This window comes from Rhinoderma darwinii, chromosome 13, assembly GCF_050947455.1.
Source record: "Rhinoderma darwinii isolate aRhiDar2 chromosome 13, aRhiDar2.hap1, whole genome shotgun sequence".
Lineage (NCBI taxonomy): Eukaryota > Metazoa > Chordata > Amphibia > Anura > Rhinodermatidae > Rhinoderma > Rhinoderma darwinii.
In genome coordinates, this window is record NC_134699.1 from 22,478,326 (window position 1) to 22,500,834 (window position 22,509).

The 22,509-nt window shown below is 41.4% G+C and overlaps 1 protein-coding gene across 2 annotated transcripts in view; it reads right to left on the minus strand.

Annotated features, from left to right (window-relative positions):
• Window positions 1-386: 386 nt before the first annotated feature.
• Window positions 387-22,509, minus strand: part of GRB7 (growth factor receptor bound protein 7) — a 75,267-nt gene continuing 53,144 nt past the window's right edge. For both annotated transcript variants that reach the window (XM_075846141.1, XM_075846142.1), the window contains 8 exons: window positions 21,910-22,020; window positions 21,720-21,818; window positions 21,441-21,515; window positions 19,509-19,625; window positions 19,124-19,184; window positions 17,931-18,018; window positions 6,785-6,878; window positions 387-1,120 (listed from right to left, as the gene is read on the minus strand). In XM_075846141.1, the coding sequence (XP_075702256.1) occupies window positions 974-1,120; window positions 6,785-6,878; window positions 17,931-18,018; window positions 19,124-19,184; window positions 19,509-19,625; window positions 21,441-21,515; window positions 21,720-21,818; window positions 21,910-22,020 (792 nt within the window). In that variant the 3' untranslated portion in view covers window positions 387-973. The remainder of the gene's footprint in view (window positions 1,121-6,784; window positions 6,879-17,930; window positions 18,019-19,123; window positions 19,185-19,508; window positions 19,626-21,440; window positions 21,516-21,719; window positions 21,819-21,909; window positions 22,021-22,509) is intronic.

Here is a 22,509-nt window from a genome sequence, read left to right on the forward strand (position 1 = left end):
TTTGAGTTGAGGTTCTCAACTCCAGTCCTCAAGTACTTCCAACAGCGTAACTCCTAACAGTCCCATTTTTAGCAGGACTGTCCCCCAAATGGGACGACAAAGAGTAGGTGCTTATGTATATTAGCATAATGGGGTAATACCAGGCAGTTTTGATGGGTGTGAATGGGCAGTGCGTACAATTTTGAGTTTGAATATGCACTATTCTTGCTGTGAAAATTACGGAAACCCAATGGACACCATTGTAAGTCAATGGGGTCCATCAATTGCCGTTTGGACCGGTCATAGCGTCACGTTCTAATCACACCAACGCAAACAGACTAAACGAATTTGTCAGTATCAGTAAACTATACAAAGAGTAGTGGACATTCTTTTATTAATGTGACACGTTTGGATACATATAAATAAACTGCTCCTCTTCATATGTAGATTGTGTTTAGAGAATTCTGTACAAAATAAGAGAAAATAGAGGAAAAAAAATATATCGTTTATGATTTCTTATATAAAATATTTGACAATGAACTGGCCTTGTAGATATTTACAGTACAATGCCCTCAGCAACAGATGCACCGTTTAACATTCCTTCCCAGACACAGTTAGGGTGCCCTTCTCCTGCCATCTCTCAGAGGGCACGAGGAGATTATGGAAAGCTTGTCTTCCACTGGAATTTAGCCACCAAATGTCATTCTGCTGCCCCTGACAGTCTTGTGAAGATGATTGTACCATCACCAAAAAAAAAAAAAAAAAAGTTTAGCTTATTGACTATGTGCTTCCCGATAGAACTTCATCCACTCAGGCGAGGATTTGGATCCACACAGTAACAATCTAGCAATAATTTACAAATCCCAGCATTGAACTTGTGCCATCTTTTACACAGTGGCGCATCAATACTTTGTGGAAACATCCATCTTAAATTATAATTGGTTTTCTTCAAGAAGTCGGTTCTGTCCTTGCTTTGTGATCATCAAGACCCTATTTACAGTGCTACAGACGTACAGTAGTGCTTGAGGGTGCATGGGAGGATACCCCTGTTGATCTGGTGGAACTCAACCAGCTGGATAAGGTCTACAAACTTGGTTTGTCCATCATCCATAGAGAAGAAAGGTTTGCCATCTTCCTCACTCTAAAATTTAAATAAAAAGATAGTCAAATAAGTGTTCAATATAAATCTACTATATACTGTTGAGCAAAGACACATGCATACACATATAGAGTAAAGTTAAGCAACGCATGGTTAGCTAGTAAATGAGCCATCAACCCCAACATCATACCGTACTGTTATCCGGTGTCAATGGCTCCATACATATTGGCTGACTTACTTCCAGTCAAAGAAGAACATCCAATGAATTACAGATGGACAAAATAACCAGTCTACACAATCCATTCTGCAGCAAATATTTGACATATGTTGGTCTCAGGGTATAGAATGGTGTCCACAAGGTATGCCATAAAAGTCTGATCGGTGTGGGTTCCAGAGATGGGACCCAAATCCATCTCTAGAACAGGAGCCCCCTAAAACCAGTTACTCGGCTCTCGCTGCCTCCCGGACACTTCCTGGTTAGGTGGTCGGGAGTTACAGAAACAGCCGAGCTCACTAAGCTACGCTGTTTCAGTAACTCCCATAGAAGTGAACGGGAGTTACGGAAACTGCGCAGCACGGCGAGCTACGCTGTTTCTGTAGCTACCGAGTTCCGGAAGGAGCGTAACTCGCCATGCTACAGTAATAACCGGCAAGTTACGGGCACGCTCATGGAGAATACGGGGCCAGGCGTGATCACGGCTTCTGTACTGCTTGGCCCTGTCAATTAAAGAAGGAAGGGAGGGTCGGACTGCTGATAGAAGATAGAGCGGTTTTGGAGCAACGGTGATGCCCTCTTTGCTCCAAAAAGCTAATTTGCATATAAGGAATAAAGTTATCGCTGCAACGGAGCCACCCAGCTGAAAAATGAAAACAGTGTTAGATTCAGGTGAGGCTGCACTATATTACTGTGCTGCTGTTCTGATGACTCCCTTTAATGCTTATTAGACACAAAGTGCATTTCAAGTAGAAGAGTTCATGCAATCACCAAGAATAAGTACAATAGGTAATTGAACCCAGCAGTTAGCCAAGTCAGTCCAATGGCAGTAAATATGTAATTTTAGGTATTTAGATTGAAGATAAATCTAAAGCCAAGTAAAGAAAATGTAGTTTGGTAAGTCAGGAAGATGCGTTGGTCTGTCATACATGTTCATGTCATAACGGTTCCCCAAAAAAATTAAAAATATTTGAGAAGTTGCTTGAGGCACAGTCATTTCTAGTGACGATCATTCAACATTCCTAGAGAGTAGCTGCTTCATACATATAATCCACCCTGCTATCAGAAATATGTCTATCTTATCTTCATCCCATGTCATTGTAAAGCATGTCATATTCATAAAAGACCATTATTGTAATGCCATGATGCATATAGCTCAGGGAATTATCTCTCCCTTCTTATATACAGTGTATATGCTCACCATTTAAGACAAGTAATCATGTCCGATCTCAATGCTACCATAGACATTAGGTAAATAATACACTTCAACTGCTTCGCTCCCATTTCTTCTCTGGATATTTAGCAGAAAATCGTTCACAATGACCAACTGCTGACTGCGTTAACCAGAAACTAGGTTTGACTAGCTGGATTTTTTTTTAGCCAATTGGCCTATTATTGGGAGTTGGTGGGCTTGCCTGCATTAACACACAATTGTTTGCCAATTGTTGCATGTACAACTTTCAATGGGTGGAAAATATAAAAATGAACAAATATATATGTTATAGAATAGTTCACATTGGGTTGTTTGAACATTGTAAAAGTGGCGACATGTTTGCCCCTCCTTTTTATTATAAACTTCAGAGTTTCCTTCTCTTACCCATGGTCTATAGTCCTATATAGGCTTTATTGATTTTTCTACAACCTGATTGTCTCCAGAGACTAATATGACATCACAAAAAAATACTGCATATGACTAAAGACAGCATAGGAATAAAGATGAACACTACTGTGATGTCATCAAATCAGAACACTGCTTATAAATTAAAGATACAGCTTATTGTGACATTCTCACAGTCGAACACAGCATATAAAGGAAGGCACAGTGTACTGTGATATCATCAAAATCGAAAACAAATGAAGACAAAGGCCATTGTAAAGTAATTGTAAAGCACTACTTTGACATCATCATATTAAAAGTACAGCCTAGGAATATAGACAAACACTAATGTTACATATACACTGCTTGCAAATGAATTCAAAGGCTATTGCGACACCATAAAAAAATACAGCTGTAAAGAAAGAGACTGACATCATTACAATTTAACACAGCCTATGTATAAAGACAATAACTATTTTGTGACCAAACCACAATAGAACACAAACAAGGATTAAAGAAAATTATTATTGGAACATCATTACAATAAAACATCCTAGTATAAAGACTAACATCATTGTGATATCACATTCTATTGTGAAATATAATAACAGGAAGACACGACTTATAAATGCAGATAGTGTCTATTGGGATATTATCACAATAAAACAGCATACAAAAAAAAAAAAGACAGGTCGTTGTGAAATAATCACAAAAGAACAGTGTCTTGGAATAAAGACAAATCGCTATTGTGCCATACTCACAATAAAATACAACCCATTACTAAAGGCAAACACTAGTGACACACGACAATAAAACACCACATATGACTGATGGAAGACAGTGTAATGCAATATCATCAAATTAGAACAATTTATAAAATGACCACAATAGAACATAGCCTATGAATAAAAAAAAAACACTACTGTGACAGTCATATTAGAGCACAGCCTAGGAATCAAGACAGTTTTCTGACATCATCAATATAGAAAACAGACATCATCATCAGAGACCAAGAGTATTGTGATGTCACCACAATGGAACACAGCTTTTAAATGAATACACAGTCTATTGTGACATCACAATAGAACACTACCTAGGAATAAAGACCATCACTATTGTGACATCACTACTATAGAACACAGGCGAAGAACAAAGACAAACTCTATTGTGATATAGTCACAAGATTAACCAGATTATTAATTATTTATTTACAACAGTCTATTGCGACATGATCAAAATAGAACACAGCTACTAAATGAATACAAAATCCATTGTGACATCAACACAGCCTAGGAATAAAAACAAACACTATTTTGACAACATGGCAATAGCAGCAGATACAGACACAAAAGACTCAGATTTTGGGACATCATTACAATAGAACACAGCCTATGATAAAAAAAACAAAAACTATTGTGACATCATCATAATAATCGTAGTAATAATAGACCACGGCTTAAAAGGGGTTTTCCCATTTTGGACATTTATGGCATATCCATAAGATATGCCATAAAAGCCCGATAGATGTGTGTCCCACCTGTGGGATCCACATCTATCTCTAGAATGGGGCCCCCGAAACCCCGTTCTAGCTTACTCTGCTGGTTAGGTGGTCGTGAGTTACAGAAACAGCCGAGTGCTCGCTGAGCTACGCTGTTTCTGTAACTCCCATAGAAGTGAACGGAGTTACTGAAACAGCGCAGCATGACAAGCTACTCTGGGGCCCACATCTACTGGACTTTTATGGCATATCCTGTGGATATATATGTTCAAGAGATCAGCAACACAACCAGGTCAATTTTCACCAGCAGGAAAGGACAACTCCGAAATCATGGGTGGTGCACACAGCAGAGGGAATCCCCGGTCCAAGGAAAACAAATGTATACAAATTGAAGAGAGAAACTGCAGCACTCAGGATAATCCAATGAAAATATGTTTTATTCACCAAGCATAAAAACATGATGTGCTTGTTAATTACACTAAAATACTTTGTCGATTATAAATTATATACAGGAAATTATGTCATGTACTATGTACTATAAAAAGTGTGCACTGAATCTTTGTAACTATGCTTGCTAAAGACCCATGTTGAGTTGAAACGTTGCAAGTGTTTTTATGCTCGTTGAATAAAACACATTTTCGTTGGATTATCCGGAGTGCTGCAGTTTCTCTCTTCAATTTATATCCTGTGGATATGCCATAAATATCCATGATGGAAAAACCCCTTTAAAAATGAAAACACAGGTCATTGTGACATCACGACAATAGAAGTATAGTTTGTAAATTAACAAAACCTAGCAATAAAGACACACACTATTGTGACATCACCACATTACAAACCAGGTTTTTATACAGTCTATTGTGAAATTGTCAAAATAGAACACCGCTTATAAATGAAAACACCATCCCTTGCGACATCATCACAATAGGACACCTCTTATCAATGAACACACAAATCACTGTGACATCACAATGAAACACAACATTGGAAAAAAGAGAAACAATATTGTGACATCACAACAGAACACAACTCTTCGACTTCACCAATAGAGCACAGTCTTAAATTAAAGACAGATGTGTTTGTGACATCATAATAGAACACAACCTAAAGACAAACATTATTTTGACATCACAATAAAACACATCTTATAAATTAAGACACAGAACATTGTGACATGACTATAGAGCACAGCCTATAAATGAAGAAGCAGAATTTTATGGCATAACATTAGAATACAGACTAGTAATAAACACAATAATTATTTATGGCATAATCATTTCAGAAGACAAGTATAAATGAAGACAGTCTATTGTGCCATCCATCATTGGACTGGGGTACCTTGGACCCACCAAAAGATATGTTTCTGAGGGCCCATCCTCCATCTCTACAGAACATGTGCAAATCCACTATTAATTGCATTCTAATCTTTATCATTGTACAAAACAGGACATATCATCAATAAGGTAAAATAGTGCATTTGTGAGTATTCGCAGGAAATTATTGGTGGTCTTCTGCTTGACATTTGGAACCCATTATTGTGTCAGAACTTGGATACACCATGGAATTTTCCAGTACTCTGGTGGGCCAACCTGACTCAAAATACACATAAAACTTATAGAACTTAAAATAAGGGATGTTCCAAAGTGGTTGGAAGTTGGACTTCTCCATGGTTCTTACCTCTGTGGGAAGGTACAAAACTAAGAAAACTGTACTGGGTGAGTCAATCCAACCAATCCTGTGTAAAATTTTGTAAATCTGGAACATGGCTGCCAGACAACCCATTTTCAACATTTAGATAGGTCCAGAAGCAGCAACCCCCTAAAGGGTAAATTTATATTACATGACACCCATCCAACCAGTCCTACAGAGTAGGAGCTGCTCCTTGCAGCTCTCTCTGACACAGAGGGTCTCCCAAACAAATGACCCCCTCGAACTCCATATGCCCTAATAGGGCATATGGACAAGGGTTGCCCTGATGGGACAACGCCTTTAACCCCTTGATATGATCTCAACTGTGTGTAATTAATGGATACACTCTAAGGGTATGTTTACATGGTTATTAGTTAAACATTTTGCTTGTCAAGAGATATCAATGGATGTGAAACGGACAGAGAGCCAGAACAAGCAGGTACAAGAAAAGCAAGACCAAAAACATAAAAGATTCTATGATGAGATAAACAGGTCAAAAGGCCTGTAATAAAGTATTCTGCAATCATTATAACTGGCTTATCCGACAGTGGCGACAGAATTAATAGCCGTCACGTTACATCATTCTTATCTATCTTAGGCTGTACTAAAACAAACTCATTAAACTCTGCTGCTTCACAGTCCTAACTGTTGGGCACATTGCAGAGCTCCAGACCCAGTTCTCCTGTTGCGTGGAGGTCAGTCACATACCGGTAAGATGAGGTAGTGCTTGATCTTCTGTAAGTGACACAATGACAGGACAAATCCTTTGGGGTTTCTTGTGCTTTCTCGCACTAGGAAAACTCTGCAAAGAGAGACAAAAAAATAGAATTTGTGTTATGAAGGTGAAAGGATCAGTTCTGATTTCATTTATTCTGTACAACTGCAGACCGGTATATACATAGTTTTAAAGAAGAGTTCCCTTGATATACTGAAATAAGATATGCAATCACTTACTGATCATGGGGGTCTGACTGCCTGGACCCTCACAGATTTTCGAATGTTCCTCGCCACTTACATCTAAAGGGCTCATACACAAGGCAAAACCGCATGCACAGACTCTACATGGGGTGGCACCGAGTCCTTACGAGTCCGTATTACAGACCTATAGGCACTCTGTGTGCCGCGGTGTCCTTCCTTTATGAGACACGGTATTCCCCCCTAGAAGTAATACTCCTAGGCTTAGAATTGATCCATAAGAAGATTTAATTTTCTTATATATTTATATGGAATCGATGAGAAAAGCCACTGTGTGCCGCTGTATGAAATTAGAGGCACACAGAGGTGCAGAGTGGGCCCACAGAAGGGTATGAGTGATACATTATGGATCCATGCAACACAGATCTGTAATACGGGCCTGTGCATGAGCTACTTACAACGTACAGGCACTTACCCTAATCCTAAAGCCGTAGATACAGTCAACCTCCCACTTCTCGAAATCTTACTTATCGTGGGCCCCATAATGCAGAGATTTCAAGGCTTCTTTTTCTACAGCATGATACCCTCATTGCCCGCATAGTCTCAACATGACGTCTGTATAAATAATCTTTCATTAATCTGGATATTAAGTACTTAGTGAATCATAACAAGGCTCTGTGCAGACTCTTTCATTGTCATGCTCTGGAAAAAGCCAGCCAGGTGAACCCCTGAGATTTTCACAACATGGTGGTCAGATTTTAGGTTATGGAGGCCCAACCCTATGGCTGCATCTGTTCTCTCTTCTGGTATTATTAGCCATGATAGTAACAGATCCAACCAGGGGAAGACGGGAATCAAATCTTGTATATCAATAACAGCACGGACCCAGCTGCTACATAGTATATGATATTCCTGATGATAATGCTAGTGTGCCTAATAGAATACAGTAAAACCTCCATCAGACCACCTCTGAGTAGACCACCCCTCTATCTAAAGCAGAATTTCTGTGACAGTCCCATCATATACTATGCATACTGGCCATCTTCCTTGGGAGGCTCTCTCCTCTGGAAGACCATTGTTCAATGCAATTGTGGGTGGTTGTCTCAGATGTTTTACGGTTTTGAATATTTATTAGATAAGCGTTGGTGAGAGTACCCCTTTAATTAATTTTTGAGCAGATACAGGAATATTCTGCATTTCCTTTTTCTAGGGGTGCTTTCAAAGTGGTATATTATCTACTATTATAGGGGGTCCCCTCATTTGGAGTATATAAGTTTTTTGCAAATTGCCTCCAATATTATATGTTTAGGTATGAGTCAAATATCACATTGCATTACATGGTGATCAATTGTTGGGTGCAGGGACACAAGACTCATGATATAGGAGGGTAATCTGGGACCCAGTCATTAAAAGTCATGGGCCCCTATACCCATGGTACATTTGGTTTGGGTTAAAAAAAAAACAAACAAAAAAAAACAGCTTCTGAGGAGGAGTTTTTGCAGATCAAAGGGCTCTGACCATGGTGCGTCTTATGCACTGCCCTAATGGTCAATCCACTCATGATGGCAGCTCTTGGGAAAGTCTCTGTAAATATCACAGCATACAGAAGGCAGAATTTGGAGCTCAGTTTACTGTAATTTGCTTTTTATAGACAGTAGAGCCCGGTGAAATGGTTCATGTTACCCTCAACTGTCACTCTCAATTTGTGTTTTAAGAGATACAAACTTTCTTTCTTAACCACTTAGTGACCACCAATACGCTTTTCACGGCGGTCACTAAGGGGTTAAGTTAGTGTGGATGACAAGAAATTCCCTATAACATCAAATTCCCGGCCTCACCAGTAAGCTCCCAGGTAACAAACTTGTGCGTTTCTCAATATGTTTGGTGTCGTGACAGGCGCAGAGGCTGTGCAGAGTTGCCTTCATTCATAGGACCTTAATTTATGGGTTTTACACCCACACCTGCAATTTTCCTTTATCTATTTTTCATCCTTCATAATATATATATATATATATGTCAATAAGATCTATATTACTGTGGGCATGAAAAAAAAATGAAGAGTTCCTCATAAATCACAACATTGTGTACAGGGACCAGGACAATGGAATAAACTGCTAGCAGCTCTAACACGGAGAAAAGGAAGAAATATACAGGCTATGGGGAATAGCAAACTCCCTACGTTTGAGATAGAGATTCTGGGGGCGGGGCATCGCGGATGGCCGCTTTCACTGAAGGCCCCTCATCTGCCTCACGCATCGCTGGCACATCCCCTCCATCTCACCTGCAGGGACTGCAGGACGGACATCCCTGCGCTCAACGCTCATAAAGCGATCTGAGGAATCTAGTCTTTCTTCTCCCCCGGAGGTAGGCAGTGGAACGCAGACACGTATGAGAATGTGGGCGTACCCGCCACCAGCTTGGAAGGCCGCACAGCGGTTTACGGCGTGCCTGCCTCCAGGCGAGCGGAGAACACCTTCGGGAAAACCCGGCCAACCCTGCATTAAAGAGGCTCTGTCACCAGATTTTGCAACCCCTATCTGCTATTGCAGCAGATAGGCGCTGCAATGTAGATTACAGTAACGTTTTTATTTTTAAAAAACGAGCATTTTTGGCCAAGTTATGACCATTTTTGTAATTATGCAAATGAGGCTTGCAAAAGTCCAAGTGGGTGTGTTTAAAAGTAAAAGTCCAAGTGGGTGTGTATTATGTGCGTACATCGGGGCGTTTTTACTACTTTTAGGCTATGTTCACACGGAGTATTTTGGGGGAGGAATATCTGCCTCAAAGCTCCAAACGGAATTTTGAGGCAGATATTCCTCCCCCAAAATACTCCGTGTGAATAGCAATGATCGCGCCGTTTTTCGCCCGCGGCCATTGAGCGCCGCGGGCAGAAAACACGCTTTCTCCTGCCTCCCATTGAAGTCAATGGGAGGTCGGAGGCGGAAGCGCCCGAAGATAGGGCATGTCGCTTCTTTTTCCCGCGAGGCAGTTTTACTGCTCGCGGGAAAAAGACGCCGACGCCTCCCATTGAAATCAATGGGAGGCGTTCTCGGGGAGTTTCTGCCGAGTTTTGCGACGCGGTTTCCGCGTCAATAAACTCGGCAAAAGACCCCGTGTGAACATAGCCTTACTAGCTGGGCGCTGTGAAGAGAAGTAACATCCTCTTCTCTTCAGAACGCCCAGCTTGTGACAGTGCAGATCTGTGACGTCACTCACAGGTCCTGCATCGTGACGGCCACATCGGCAGCAGAGGCTACAGTTGATTCTGCAGCAGCATCAGCGTTTGCAGGTAAGATCGACTTACCTGCAAACGCTGATGCTGCTGCAGAATCAACTGTAGCCTCTGCTGCCGATGTGGCCGTCACGATGCAGGACCTGTGAGTGACGTCACAGATCTGCACTGTCACAAGCTGGGCGTTCTGAAGAGAAGAGGATGTTACTTCTCTTCACAGCGCCCAGCTAGTGAAAGTATTAAAAACGCCCCGATGTACGCACATAATACACACCCACTTGGACTTTTACTTTTAAACACACCCACTTGGACTTTTGCAAGCCTCATTTGCATAATTACAAAAATGGTCATAACTTGGCCAAAAATGCTCGTTTTTTAAAAATAAAAACGTTACTGTAATCTACATTGCAGCGCCTATCTGCTGCAATAGCAGATAGGGGTTGCAAAATCTGGTGACAGAGCCTCTTTAACTCTTGGAGGCCCCCGTACCACCGGGCAACCTCCTGGCACGATCCAGCTGCCTGCGGCCCATACAGTGATTCACCCCCCCCCCTCTTCCACACGCTAGTGTTGAGAGGGCCTGTTGCAGGCCCTACCCGGCCTGAACCGCAGGCTCATCCACTGAATGACACCTGGGGACCTTTGGTGGGGTGTATACTAAATTTCAACCATCATTCTTGGGACCTGCACCCTTGAGGATAGGATATGTCCCAACATACTGGAAGCAGCCTCTTGTAGTAATTAGTGGAGACCTGCAGACCCTCATAGAGGCCACACATTTTCCTGCCTTGTCTTCATATCAGGACTATGAGATTCTGTGTTCGGATCTGGAATACACGGTTGATAATGTTTTAGTGACCATATGAAGCCTTTTGGGTTGCTTTTCCCTCGGTGTCTTGCTCAGTTGCACCTTTCTGGCACCTCTCCACTAACGTAGGGGATTGTGTCATGGACAAATATCTCACAAAATCGTAAAAAGGGAGATCTACTCTATCTCAAAACGTTTTAATACCGGAAACCCCACGCTCTTCCACTACGCATAAAAATAAGGGCTCTGTGTAAGGGGACCAATAATCTAAGACCACTTCTTCCAGGGCTCGCTCTCCACAGGCACAGTTTTCTCATGAACAGCTCACAGAGGATGATGCAACTCCTTCTAGGTTATACCCACAAAATAGCCCACAGCACGGTTCTGACATGGATTCCCTCTAAGCCACCTTGGTGGCGCAGGAAGTTTTGAAAATTTTGCTGCCACTTTTTGACAAGCGCTTGGATATACTACACACATCATTAATTCGACACTGGCGCAACTTACTTTAAAAGGGGTTTTCCGGAAGGAATTCATTCATTTCTATTTCACTTCAATCTTCTAACACCCGATTCCAGCGCTGGCCACGTGAGGAGTCTCCAGTAGCAAAATCCTTACTTCTGGCACTAGCCTGTCCATGATCTGAGTTCCGTTTTCCGGCTGGCTCAATGTACGGGTACGTCATTCCTGGCGTCACTGTACACTGAGGGAAGTGGTGGACCGGATACTCTCTTCCTTCTGATAGTTTCCGGTCTGATGCTAGGGGAGAGAAACACTGCTAGTCTCTGAGCATGCGTGGTTTCTACACTAGCAGTGTTTGCCATGCATGCCCACTCCTGCGCTATCACAGTGCCTGCGTGTCATTTTATCCCCCCTAGCAGCGGACCGAAAATTATCAGAAGAAATTATGTGATGTCAGGAGCTAGTTGCTACTAGCGCTCTGACAAGGGCTCCGGTGCTGGGGTTAGAGCCGGAGTCCCGGGCAGAGTGCTAGAATAGGCTCTGCTCCGGGACTCTGGGGAATCCCCTGACGTCACTGTCCATATATGGACAGTGTTGTCAGGGGCTTCCCCAGAGCGGAGTGCCGGACAGAGCGCTAGTATTGGCTCTGCTCCAGGACTTTGTGGAATCCCCTGACATCACTGTCCATATATGGACAGTGTTGTCAGGGTCTTCCCCGGAGCTCCGGGCAGAGCGCTTGTATAGGCTCTGCTCTGTGACTGTGGAATCCCCTGACATCACTGTCCATATATGTTGCAGGTTTAGCGATAGCTCTCACTGATCTAATGAGAGCAGTAAAATGGCAGTGGAGATTGTGTAGAGCTGGGTGTAGTAGGCATGATGAGTCCCTGCTGCCGGCGCATTGCATGCTGGGACAGAAGCGGTACATGCCGGGAACTGTATGACCGGAAGAGTAAGGCTATGTTCACACGGGGTCTTTTGCCGAGTTTTTTGACGCGGAAACCGCGTCGCAAAACTCGGCAGAAACGGCCCGAGAACGCCTCCCATTGATTTCAATGGGAGGCGTCGGCGTCTTTTTCCCGCGAGCAGTAAAACTGCCTCGCGGGAAAAAGAAGCGACATGCCCTATCTTCGGGCGCTTCCGCGTCCGACCTCCCATTGACTTCAATGGGAGGCAGGAGAAAGCGTGTTTTATGCCCGCGGCGCTCAATGGCCGCGGGCGAAAAACGGCGCGATAATTGCTATTCACACGGAGTATTTTGGGGGAGGAATATCTGCCTCAAAATTCCGTTTGGAGCTTTGAGGCAGATATTCCTCCCCCAAAATACTCCGTGTGAACATAGCCTAAGACAACCGACACACAGAGGTAAACAAACCTCTCAATGTAAACAATAGAGAATAATGGTAAATTAAAAAATAAAAATGTAGATAACGATATTCAGGGGGCATTATAGATAAATTGAGAAGTGTTGCAGTGATTAAAAAAACAAAAAACTATTCAAAAACCCAAAATATTTCTGACCTAGAGACTAGGTTCACTTCCTCCGAACACACTATTTCAACACTGGAAGATACTTTGTGCCAGAGGCAGTCAACGACTCGGGCCTTAACCCCTTCCCTCTTTGGCCACTTTTGACCTTCCTGACAGAGCCTCATTTTTCAAATCTGACATGTTTCACTTTATGTGGTAATAACTCCGGAATGCTTTTACCTATCCAAGCGATTCTGAGATTGTTTTCTCGTGACACATTGGACTTTATGTTACTGGCAAAATTTGCCCGATACATTCAGTATTTAATTGTGAAAAACACCAAAATTTAGCGAAAAATTGCAAAAATTAGCATTTTTCTCAATTTAAATGTATCTGCTTGTAAGACAGGCAGTTATACCACACAAAAATGTTGCTAACTAACATCCCCCATATGTCTACTTTATATTGGCATCGTATTTTGATCATCATTTTATTTTTCTAGGACGTTACAAGGCTTAGAACTTTAGCAGCAATTTCTCACATTTTCAAGAAAATTTCAAAATGCTATTTTTACAGGGGCCAGTTCAGTTGTGAAGTGGCTTTGAGGTCCTTAGATATTAGAAACCCCCAATAAGTCACCCCATTTTAAAAACTGCACCCATCAAAGTATTCAAAACAGCATTTAGAAAGTTTCTTAACCCTTTAGACATTGCGCAGGAATTAAGGCAAAGTAGAGGTGAAATTTACAAAGTTCATTATTTTTTTCCAGAAATTAATTTTGAATCCATTTTTTTGTACCACAGAATGTTTTACCCAAGAAATGCAACTCAATATTTATTGCCCAGGTTCTGCAGTTTTAGGAAATATCCCACATATGGCCCTAGTGTGCTACTGGACTGAAACACCGGCCTCAGAAGCAAAGGAGCACCTGGTGGATTTTGGGCCTCCTTTTTATTAGAATATATTTTAGGCACCATGTCAGCTTTGAACAGGTCTTGTGGAACTAAAACAGTGGAAACCCCACAAAAGTGACCCCATTTTGGAAACTACACCCCTCGAGGAATTTATCTAGGGGTGTAGCAAGCATTTTGACCGGCCAGTTTTTTTGCAAAAATTTTTGGAACTAGGCCATGAAAATGAAAATCTACATTTTTTCAAATAAAATGTAGGTTTAGCTAATTTTTTTTCATTTCCAAAAGAACTAAAGTACAAAAAGCACCACAACATTTGTAGAGCAATTTCTCCCGAGTAAAACAATACCCCACATGTGGTAATAAACGATTGTTTGGACACACGGCAGGGCTTAGAATGGAAAGTGCGCCATTTGGCTCTTGGAGCTCAAATTTAGCAGGAATGGTTTGCGGAGGCCATGTCACATTTGCAAAGCCCCTGAGGTGACAAAACAGTGGAAACCCCCAACAAGTGACCCCATTTTGGAAACTATACCCCTTGAGGAAATTATCTAGAGGTATAGTGAGCATTTTGACCCCACAGGTTTTTTGCAGAAATTTTTGGAACTAGGCCATGAAAATGAAAATCTACATTTTTTCAAATAAAATGTAGGTTTAGCTAATTTTTTTTCATTTCCACAAGGACTAAAGGAGAAAAAGCACCATAAAATTTGTAAAGAAATTTCTCCCGAGTAAAACAATACCCCACATGTGGTAATAAACGGCTGTTTGGACACACAGCGAGGCTGAGAAGGGAAAGAGCGCCATTTGGCTTTTGGAACTCAAATTTAGCAGGAATGGTTTGCGGAGGCCATGTCCCATTTGCAAAGCTCCTGAGGGGACAAAACAGTGGAAACCCCCAACAAGTGACCCCATTTTGGAAACTACACCCCATGAGGAAATTATCTAGGGGTGTAGCAAGCATTTTGACCAGCCAGTTTTTTACAGAACTTATTGTAAGTAGGCCGTAAAAATGAAAATCTACATTTTTTCAAAGAAAATGTAGGTTTAGGTATTTTTTTTTCATTTCCACAAGGACTGAAGGAGAAAAAGCACTGTAACATTTGTAAAGCAACTTCTCCCGAGTAAAACAATACCCCACATGTGGTCACAAACATCTGTTTGGACACACGGTAGGGCTCAGAATGGAAGGAGCACCATTTGGATTTTGGAATGGTTTCTGGGCGCCATGTCACATTTGCTGAGCCCCTGTAGTACTAGTACAGTGGAAACACCCCAAAAGTGACTCCATTTGGGAAACTGCTCCCCCTGAGGAATCATCTAGGGGTATAGTGAAAATTTTGATCCCAAAGGTTTTTTGCTGAATTAATTAGAATTAAGCCATGAAAACGAAAAATAATTTTTTTTTCCAACAAGATGGAGTTTTAGATACACATTTTTCATTTTTGCAAGGAATAGAGAAGAAAAAGCACCCCAACATTTGTAAAGTAATTTCTCCCGAGTACAGTAACGCCCCATATGTGGTTATAATCGGCTGTTTACGTATATGGGAGCATTCAGAAGAAAAGGAGCGGTATTTATCTTTTGGAGCGTAGATTTTGCTGGAATGGTTTGCGGACGCCATGTTGCATTTGCAAAACCCCTGATGTACCAAACAAAAGTGACCCCGTTTTAGAAACGACACCCCTAAAGGCATTTATCAAGGGATGTAGTGAGAATTTAGACTCCACAGGTGTTTTTCAGAAATGAATACGCAGTGGATTGTGCAAAGTGAAAATTGCAATTTCTCCACTGATCTGCCTATTCACCGCACAAGATGTTGTGCCCCTAGAGAATCTTACCCCATAAATTGTTAAGTGGGTTCTCCCGGGTATGGTAATGCCTTACTTGTGGCCATAAATTGCTGTTTGGGCACACTGTAGGGCTAAGAAGGGAAAGACCGCCATTTTGAGCATGGATTTTGCTTGGTAATAGTTCTGTTTGGGGTTTTGCTGGTATTTCCGTTTATAATGTGGGGGCATATGTAATCTGTGCGGAGTATATCAGGGGTATATGTAATCTGTGCGGAGAACATCAGGGCATAATAAGAGGGTATAATAATGGGGTAAATAATATAATTATCCATAGATGTGTGTTACGTTGTGAAGCGATCCGTTATGCACAGGCCGGTGTCACACTGATAAACGGTTTTCTTTCTTATCCCCCTTTTGTAACGCTCTGCACCTTTTGGGGACTTTTTCTCCTTCGTAGTTTGGGAAATATTGCTGGGAAAGTTTTGCGCTGGTATAATACGGGCATCCTCGCTTCCAGCGGATGTGCTATGTCCCTTCCCTTTCCTAGTTCCTAAATACTAGGGCCCTGGAACTGAAGGAATGTTCCCCTCCGGCCTGTGCATTGAGATGTTTTTCATCACCGCATTACTAGTGCCATAACACTTTTATTTTTCAGTTGATTGAGCGGTGTGCAGGCTTGTTTTTTGCGAGACGGGCTGTAGATTTTATTGGTACCATTTTGGAACACATACGACTTTTTGATCACTTTTTATTTCATTTTTTGGTAAAGGAAATTACCAAAATCAAGCAATTCTGGAATAGTATTTTATTGGTTTTTTTATCGGCATCCACAGTGCGCCCTAAATTACATGTTAGCTTTATTCTGCGGGTCGATACGATTACGGCGATACCAAATTTATATAGTTTTTTTTATGTATTGCGGCTTTTGCACAATAAAATCACTTTTTTTATAAAATCATTTGTTTTCTGTGTCGTCATTCTAAGACCAATAACTTTATTATTTTTGCGTGCACAAAGCGGTGTGAGGGATTATTTTTTGCGGGACGGATTGTCATTTTTTATTAGTACTATTTTGGAGTAAATGTGACTTTTTGATCACTTTTTATAGCATTTTTTGGAAGGAGATGTGACCTAAAAACAAAGATTCTGGCGCTGTTTTTCAAGTTTTTTTTTTACCGCGTTCACCCTGCGGGATAAATTACATAATAGTTTTGTAGTTTGGGTCGTTACGGACGCGGCGATACCAATTATGTATAGTTTTTTTGATTTTTACGGTTTTTCCCATAATAAAAGACTTACTATGGGAAAAAAGTCAGTTTAGCTTTATTTTTATTTGAAACTTGTGTGTTTTTATTGTTTTACCACATTTTTCTTAACTTTTTTTTACTTTTTTTACTTGTCCCACTAGGGGACATGAGGGCCTGATGCCCCGATCGCTACTCTAATACACTGCACTACATATGTAGTGCAGTGTATTAGTGCTGTCAGTTATTCACTGACAGCAAGCCTATGAGGACACGCCGCAGGCGGGTCCTCATCGGCTCCCGTACAAGGCAGACTCGGACGCCATTTTCTGGCGTCCGATTGCCACAGCAACCCAGCGATTGCGTCACTGGGTTGCCGATCGGGTGAAAACCTATCAGATGCTGCGCTCTATTGAGCGCAGCATCTGAGGGGTTAATCTGCCGGATTGGAGAATAGCTCCGGACCTGGCAGTTACAGGAGGGTGCCAGCTGTATAATACAGCTGTCACCCCGCGGTGATGGTGCCGGCTCTGCTCCTGAGCCCGCACCATCACTGCGCCGTATATATACGGCGCTTTGCGGGAAGCACCTCCCGACAGCGCCGTATATATACGGCGTATGTCGGGAAGGGGTTAAGGGAAAAACTGTGAGGACTTGGAAAACAGGGACAGACAGACAGATAGATAGAAATCCCAAATGAATAGGCAGCACTCCAGTTGATTTCAATGAATAAGTAAAATTATTCAGTCATTTTTCTACGTTTCAGCCCACGTACAGGACCATTCTCAAGCAATGTAATGGTGTACAGAGTGAGGTTTTATAGGGTACGGTAAGTGGTGACATATAGTGACTGGCCGGTTATGATGAAATACGATGACAGGTCTAGAGAATACAATGTTTACAGTAAACAGGACAATAATGCGATTTGATGATTGATATTTAATGGCTGCCATTCCCATATTGAAAAAATACTTGATTAAATAATGAGGCGGATGACAATATGATTACAAGGATCTTACCCGTCCACCATTCCTTGCTGCGTTATGAGGCGCTGAGTCTCATCTCTGGACAGACGCCCATGATACCACGGCTGAGTCTTGTGTATCACTACATGGATGGAAATACAATGGGTGTAACGTTAGATGAACAGTGTTATGCAGCTTAACAACCACGGACAGAAAAAAAGGGCAAAACGTGGCATCGCTATAGGTAGTGTAAAGGTAGAAGTCACCCTGATGCCTGACATGGCCCAAAACCCCCTTTACCACCTAAGAGGGCATACTATAAATGTACAGTGCAGAGGTGTGATGGTTTTTCAACTTTCACATTATGGAAATAAATACCTTGCTTATATAATGTACAGTATATAGCAATAATACACACAGTGGTGCAGGATGGTTACACATGGGGGGGGGGGGGCCGTACTAGCTTTGCCACAGAGAATTTTACAACTAACTAAATGGAGAAAGAAAATCGGACAATACATGCACAGCAAGCAGATTTGGCCATACGGTGTTGTTGTGTCCAGGTTTCTGAATGATAAAGGGTGTAAATAAGTCAGGAGACTGAAGTGAACAGAGTGCTAAACACTTGTGGTGAAAGCTAGAGTTAGGCCTCATGCACATGGACATATTGGAGATCTGTGTGAGCCCGTTATGGGCCCACGGGTGTAGCTCTAGGAGGTGCAGATGTAGCAGTCATACCCGATCTTGGTGCCTCAGGAGGCACAAAGCCTCCTCTTCTACATAAAAGGACGCTAGTATTATAAATGGCACATGGTAGGTGGAGGTCCTGTTACAGATTTTTCACCTAGGCCCAGGAGCTTCAAGTTACACCTTATAATGGGCCCATAATCCACGTCCATGTGGAGGTCTCATGAATTGTGCAAGTAACTTTAAAAAAAAAAAAAGTGTGGCATATTCCATTGCATGCCATTTTAAGGAAATATTCTCCCTTGCTTCTAGGGGGAAAAGAGTGTTTCATGAAGGCATAACACTGCGGCACACGGGCTGCAATACTATCTGTTCTGTGGACCCATAGTCTACTATAAGCACTACCGTATATACCTCCTATACACCAAATTGCCATGTGTATGAGGCCTGGAGAATCTTGCGGGAAAATGACATGGCAGAAGTGTACATAAACACATACATACATAGACTTTTCTTTACATTGTGATCGATACAGTGTATTCTCATCCTCCTGAACATACCTGCACTACTTGGCGTTGTCTGGCACGGTGTGGGTAGACTATAACGGTGAGCTGTTTTTTTCTGAAGGAAAATAGACAAAATTATAAATATATTATTTCATGTGATGTCGCCTCTTTGTTAGGAAGGAATAGAACAGAATTTTATATCATAACTGTCATAATAGATATTTGTAAAGATAATAAAAGCCTATAAATATAATAAACACTACATACATACGTATGTATGTACATATAGTCTATGGAAATTGAGTAATTTTTATAGAAATGATCAGCCACTGCTGTAGGGGGCGCCATTTTATTATCATACTTGTTTGCAGATTAGTGCATAACAGTAAATATATTTTTTTCTAGTATTGCAAATATACTGTGCCATTATAATACCTACCCTCCAGGACTGGGCCTCTTCGAGGGCCACTGAAAGTGCTTCAAGAGGATTCTCTATTACGCGACCTGTACACCCCGAAAAATCCATGGGAACCAAAGTGCTATCAGATACACTGCGCTATAAAGAACACAATAGTCAGTCAGTGACAGGATTTTTAGAAGCTTATAAGATGTTCAGATGCATCATTTTTAGGAATATTAAAGAGATTGTAGGATTTTAGAAAAACCATGGCCGCTTTCTTCCAGAAACAGTGCCACTCTTGTCCTTTGGTAGCACCTGGTATTGCAACTCAGCAACACAAATGAATGGGGCTAAGCTGCAATACCAAAAAAACACGGACTAGAGTGGTGCTATTTCTAGAAGAAAGCTGCCATGTTTTCTAATGTCCTACAACCTTTGTAAAGGACCTGGAGTCTTCAGAATGAGAATGTGCATTTAAGGTGGAATTGTCATGGCATCCAATCAAATGATTATGGTAATAATATACAGCTGCTGTGCCTTTGGTTGGCTGGTCATATGTACTCCTGGGCTTTCCTCTTTTGTCTTTAGCCTGGTGACCTCTTGCCCATCTGTCAGGTAGCTGCACTTTTAGGATATGTATACATGTGCAGATTTAAATACCAGTGCACAGAAAAGTGTGGTATGTAGCCCAGTATATTCTTTATTGGCCTCTACCTGCTTAGACCTGTCCCTGCCATCTTTCCTGTGAATGAATGTTGCGTGCCTGACCCGATTTAAACCGGTTTACTGGACAGAACTATACGCTGCCCACCTCAATCTGCTTCTCCTCATTCGGATACTGCCCTGCAGCCATTCAGGTCAACTCTGGAAACTTATGAGGGTATAGTGACCTGCCAACAAAACCCACACCTCTTTGCAAAAAGAAAGTTGAAGTATGGATAATCCCTTAGACCCTACAGCCCTGGATAACCACAAGCCAAATCCTATAGGTACCCATTGGGTCTCTATAGGAACCTATTGAGCCACCCCCTTCGTTCTTGACACTTTTTCTTTAAAAAATGTTCTATTATGCTAGTATTACTTTTTACTATGTTGGTAGATTATATTATTTTAAAGAATGTTCAAATGTCCATAGAACTACATTAATATATATAGTAATAAAATAGGCTCCACTTTTTGTAAGTGAAGGCGGCATATCTCCATTATAGGAAATATAACTAAATATATTCGTTGTTGCCATAATAAGCTAGAAAGTGTGTGTGTGTGTGTGTGTGTCCGTGTGTGTGTCCATTATCCGGTCTGCCTGCATGCAAGCATATGTATATTTCGGACTTGTGGATCGATACCGTAGACTTCGACCTGTGTACTAAGTTCAGTATTTGACTGGCGATGTTAAGTGCTGAGCCGGATTATTGTGCGCCTCTATTATTGAACAGATGTGTAACTAGAAGCTGCTATAGGGATATTTTTCTTCGGCTCTGAGCCCCTCATTATATATAAAATGTAATATCCTACTTGGTAATGTGTGCCATGTGTAGCCAGTCATCTTGGTAATGATATCAGCGGAAGAGGAGTAGGTTGATTGTGTCGTAGGCAGTGACGTCCATTTGTGATCAATGGTGTACAGACCTTAGAGGCAGGCCCTGTGTCTAATATGTGGCCAGGAAGAAAAGGGCCCCACAAATGCCTGTTCATTAATGGGGGTTGTGAACCTCAGATTTGATCAAGGGGTATGGTGACGCAAGACAGCACGAGGCAACAGGCTTTTCCGAGCATTATAAGTTGATGGGGCAGTACCATGATGGAGGCAACCAAAGATTACTTAATGTTAAATATTATAAAGAAGCTTCTAAAAAATAAAAAAATAAAAAGAAATGACCTAAGGATTAATCCATAAAATCTATAAATCAACATTAACTACCACATCTATGCAGAAATGCATTGCCATCACCAAGTTTATTCCTATAGTACCTGTTTTTTAAGGTCTGTCCATGACTGCGGACTGCGTCTGGAGAGCTGGTAGTTTTTATAGAGCTGCGCTCCATACTGCAGGAGAGAGAAGAAGGTTGGTGAGAATGATCTCCCAGTCTGAAGACTAAATATAGTTAAAATTACAATGTATTGGTCATATGCAATATAGGGTCTGTCACAGTCTATGGAAACTTGGTAAATACCCATAGGATGTGGCTTTTTGAATAACGCCAGGACATGGCTTTCAGATTTAACACAGGACATGGCTCCCCGGCTCACCTTAAATAGACGGATAGCAGTAAGCCAACAAGTACGAGACTGTTCGTCCTCACTGCACAAAATCTTCAGCCCTTTAGTCCCACTCCTCATCTTGTAAGGCTAAAAGAATCCAGCATAAATAATGTTAAAAAAAGATATGACCATAATATGACAGAGTTAAAAAAAAGAGGATAAATGCCATGGCACTTACTTTTAAACAGAACCCAAATTCTGTGGGGGCGCTATAGAGCTTCTTTCCTTGTGTCAGGCAATAAGCATTAGATTCATTCACATCAGCAAAATACTGTAAGTGGCGAGGGTCCTGAGACGATAGAAAAGTACAATTAATCCAATAAATGTACAGACACAAGATCCAGCATTCAGTCCTAAAATGTACAGTATTATTGGATAAATATTGGTTCAGCACTTGGATACTAACAAATTTACTATTTAGTAAACTAAGGCCAAAACCTGAATAAATAGGATTATAATTCATATTGTACATTTTTTCGCTTATTACGACTTAGTATTAGTAAGCCTCTTGGAGGGGGTAGTGTTGGTTAATAGGGCAACTTATTCATCAATCATTCTAGCACCAATGTAGGTAATACATTATTCATAAGTAGTCCTATATATTTATCATGGTTTAATTGAATGTAGATTACCATTGGGTATTATGAGTTGCAATTGCATCAGTGCCCCATATTATCCATTCTATCTTCCCAAAGACATGGCTGAAAATACCACTGAACATACATAACCCTAACTACCTCCATACCGATCACGCCAAGACAATTTCTCAAAAGATTCG